The 3,942-nt window shown below is 34.9% G+C and overlaps 2 protein-coding genes across 2 annotated transcripts; one reads left to right on the top strand and one right to left on the bottom strand.

Moving 5' to 3' along the window:
- The first annotated feature begins 10 nt into the window (after positions 1-10).
- On the top strand, positions 11-2,811 carry LOC109581650 (inositol 1,4,5-trisphosphate receptor type 2-like). Its single transcript, XM_019995947.1, has 11 exons — positions 11-28; positions 81-203; positions 283-329; positions 377-463; positions 717-914; positions 978-1,240; positions 1,328-1,503; positions 1,925-2,086; positions 2,147-2,224; positions 2,304-2,423; positions 2,477-2,811. Exons 2-11 carry the CDS (start codon positions 87-89, stop codon positions 2,591-2,593), a joined length of 1,365 nt encoding a protein of 454 aa, XP_019851506.1. The 5' UTR covers positions 11-28; positions 81-86; the 3' UTR covers positions 2,594-2,811.
- On the bottom strand, positions 2,582-3,502 carry LOC105312609 (uncharacterized). Its single transcript, XM_011405389.2, has 2 exons — positions 3,260-3,502; positions 2,582-3,212 (listed from the first exon to the last, which is right to left on the bottom strand). Exons 1-2 carry the CDS (start codon positions 3,462-3,464, stop codon positions 2,758-2,760), a joined length of 660 nt encoding a protein of 219 aa, XP_011403691.1. The 5' UTR covers positions 3,465-3,502; the 3' UTR covers positions 2,582-2,757.
- Between the last annotated feature and the right edge of the window lie 440 nt (positions 3,503-3,942).

Raw genomic sequence — 3,942 nt, 5'->3', positions numbered from 1 at the left:
CAGTATGATATTCCAGTTACATGTACTTGTAAATATACACATTTATATGTGCTACTAACTTACTATCATTTGTATTGTAGAGGTGTATGAGTGATGGGGAGAAGAGTATCCTTCAGGCTAACATCAATCGTGATTCAGTGGAGGATAAAGCAAAGGACCTTTCTAGCTGGACCAAATCATTCTTGAAAAAACATGAATATAAGGTTAGAATTAATAATAATAATAATAATAATAATAATAATAATAATAATAATAATAATAATAATAATAATAATAAATTAGAGAGAACTTGAAAAACATCACATATGGAGAGTGGTATCATTTCTTTCGTAAGTTATTAATTAATTAATTAATTAATTGACTGATCTTTCCTTAGTATGTTGAGGCACTGGTTTTTAATTTTGTTGACAGTTTTTCTGAACGTTTTTGTACTTGGAATATTTCAGATACCGTCATACAGCTGGTAATAATAATAATAACAATAATAATAATTTTGTTTTTTATGAATATTAAAAGTTACTCTAAAATCAGACCAAAGTCCCTATACACAGGATCATTCACCGAGTGTTGACAAAATGCATTTTTATAGTTTTTCTGTTGTTCTACAAATGTATGTTGTATAAGAAAGCTTCAGCTGATTCTGATCAATTTTGGATTTTTTTACAAACTGTTAAAGTTGATTAATATTAATTAATAAGCTCCTCCCCTCTCTCTAGTGAATTTGATCCCAATGTCACAGTCAGTGGTTTATTGCTGATACCTCGTCCATGGAACTGTTGGTCTGCATATCAATACGTCATTCTTTATTTCTTTGGAGTGATCCACTTTGTTCTTAGTTTTTGGATGGTCGTTGAATACTTTGTCTGTGAGAAACCTAACTTCCTTTATGAAGTACCTCTCTTTAAAGCTGTTGTGTAAGTGTTACTAATAATAGCTGTTATATACTGTGATCCACTGATTATTATTATTGGTTATAGGAATGGAATTAAGAACTGCATTAGGAATGACATACCTTTATTGTCCAAGAAGTTCAAGTGGATTGATACTATTAAGGAATCTGAAGACAGCGAATGTTTTGATATTTATTTATTCAGTTTTTCCCCGATATACAGAGTGCTGTTTCTACTCTTTTCATTATTAAGTATTGGAACTTTTGGGTACTTTTACTGTCTCTGTCTCCCTTACATCTTCCTAAATATTGATGTGATGCAGGATATTGTGAAAGCTATTAGCAGACGTAGTAAGCTAGTTTGCATGTACATGTACATGTACTTGCTACTGAAATCACTTCATAATTTATATTTACAATTTTATATTTATTTATCAGGTAAACAGCTATTCCTAATGGCCTGCTTCATTCTTTCTCTCCTACTGATATATGCTGTTCTTTCGTTTGCTATAATGTCCAGTTTCTTTAATCCAGGAGAGAACAACCAGTTCTGCACTACACTCTGGGAGTGTTATATCACTGTTATCAGGGAAGGACTGCTTGATGGCTTTGGAGTATGTTTTTACGACCTGGGGGCGAAGCCCCCAGGTCGTTCCTATAATTTATTTCACCCACGTGTGATATATATATATTTGTATGTCAACACTTACATTTCTTCTATACATGTTGTATTGGAGAAATAACAAGCCTTAGCAACTACCCGCCCACGCTACGTAAGTGGGTGTGGTCACGGCAAACAAGATGGCGGCTTGCATATGGGACAAAGTTATGAGCTTTCTAACAGCGAAAGAACATAGAGATACTGTCTAAAGACTTCTTTAGAAGCATTAGAAGGTAGAGAGAACCTTCATAAGTCTTAATAAGAACCCTGTTGTACTTGCAAGGTGGTGAAAACAATTATAGGAATATTTTTACACAAATACGCTTGTTTATTGCATGTCCATTTTATACTAATTGTTTAATAATCTTGTATAGGCTATTTCAGTTACTCATGTTGGACAAAATGGAGCCAATTTTAATATTTATTTATGGAGGGCAGTGTTTGATCTGATATTCTTTGTTGTCATTTCAACCATTTCCCTTGAAGTCATAACTGCTATTCTTGTGGACACATTCTCTGAACTTAGACAAGAAAAGGTTTCACTATCCAATCCTTCATAAATAATGATTTCCTCTTATTATGATGTGTATATGTAGGACACTGCTGAAAAGGATCAGAAAAGTGTTTGCTTTGTCTGTGGCATTGACAATGATGACTTTGAGAGGAGAGGAAAGGTTTGACTCCTAACAATGTTTATTATCATTCCTGATGTTATTATATGTTGATATTATTATTATTATTATATTCATGCAGGGTTTTGCTAAACACTACCATTGTGATCATAATATCTACAGTTACATGTACTTTATACTCCACATCAAGTCAATGTCTCCTCATGATCACAATGCCATTGAGAAGTACGTCAGTGACAAGGTACAGCTGGAGAGTATAAGCTTCATGATCCCATTGCTATGTTCATTTCTTAGTTTGAGAATGATGACATAGACTTTTATCCGTTGCATAAGGCAAAGGTGTTGGGCGGTCTTGTATTGAAAAAGAAAGACATGAAAGGAATGATCGATGAGATGTTGATGAACACCTAACAGTCTATAGCTGATGAACACCTAATAGTCATATACTAGCTGCTGCTGCTGCTGAATCTTTTAGAGTAGCTTTTTATAAAAATACATATTACTATTATTATTACTAATGCTTCAGTAGTGATTTAGTTATTATAGTTATAATCAATGTGTCTTTGAGTTTTTTGTTATTTTTTAGTCGATGGTTCCATTGGTTCCACTGCTGCTGGGCTATCAACTAATGATTTCAATGGTACATGTATTCTTTTAGTTCCTTTGCTACACTTCTTCCACGTGTCATAAGTACCAGTTCCTTTCTTTGGTTCCTCCCCATCGCTCCATGTAAAGGCGATCAGGTAGTCACTTTTTGCTACAAACGAGTTTCTTTCATGGAATCCTTTATGTTCCCTGTACTTAGCTCCAATGGCAATGGCACTGTATATCTGTTTTAAGCTGTTGTCCTTAATCTCGTTTGAAAATGCTTCATGATAAAGGTTGGCTGTTCTTCCAGGGTTTGTTTTCCAATTCTTCTCTCCTGTGTCAAGGAAATGTGGTTTGTCATCTTTTGTGATGAGCTTTGTCGGAAAATGTAGCGTTAGGCTATTTACTTCTTCCAGTAAGTATAAGGACACAGCAATGTGATCTGAAATTGTTGTATATATAACTCTACTAATTATTAATCCTACTAACCTGCCCAAGCTGCTCCACCACTGACTAGCTCTACTTTATTCAAGGACAGTCTAAACCTTTCAGTAATGATCTCTTTTGCTTTCTCTATTGCCTTGAGGTATATTTCTTTATTCAGTTTAGAACTGTCAGCTCCTCTTCCTGCAGTACCTATGATACTAACTTTGGATACAGACCTCACAATTGGCCATCTTCTAATAGTAGTCATTTTTCGCCCCCCCCCCCCCCAAGGAGAAGGAGGAGCTTGGAAGGTCAGAAATTTTGGTTCACATGCTTCAGCATAATTTAATCATAGATAACTATATACCCCTGGATACGAAACTCCTCTATGCACACATATAAAATCCCATAAGGAAACGTCATAAACGTCACATCCGGCTGTCCTCACCCTTGTTTCGCTGCATTCATGGCTGCCAGGGTAAGTAAAACAATCACAGTAGCCTATTCGTTTGTTAAAGTAGCTGAATGATCCCTCGGAGGACTTTGCAAAGCCTTTATATATTGAAATAATGCTCATAAACGATAGTTTGAGTGCATATTTTAGTTCTACAATGGATGTCATAGCCTACTTGTTGTGTACATTTCACTCAAGCCACTTTTTTAGCTTAACTCTGTTGAATTAGGGTATCATTTTTTATTGTACTGATAGGTTATTGTTTACTAGTTGTAGTGGGGCTATTATTTAG

Source organism: Amphimedon queenslandica, unplaced genomic scaffold (genome assembly GCF_000090795.2).
Source record: "Amphimedon queenslandica unplaced genomic scaffold, v1.1 AMPQUscaffold_13427, whole genome shotgun sequence".
Taxonomy (NCBI): Eukaryota; Metazoa; Porifera; class Demospongiae; order Haplosclerida; family Niphatidae; genus Amphimedon; species Amphimedon queenslandica.
Note: the sequence above shows the minus strand (reverse complement) of the source record. Positions and strands in the feature narration are given on the sequence as shown.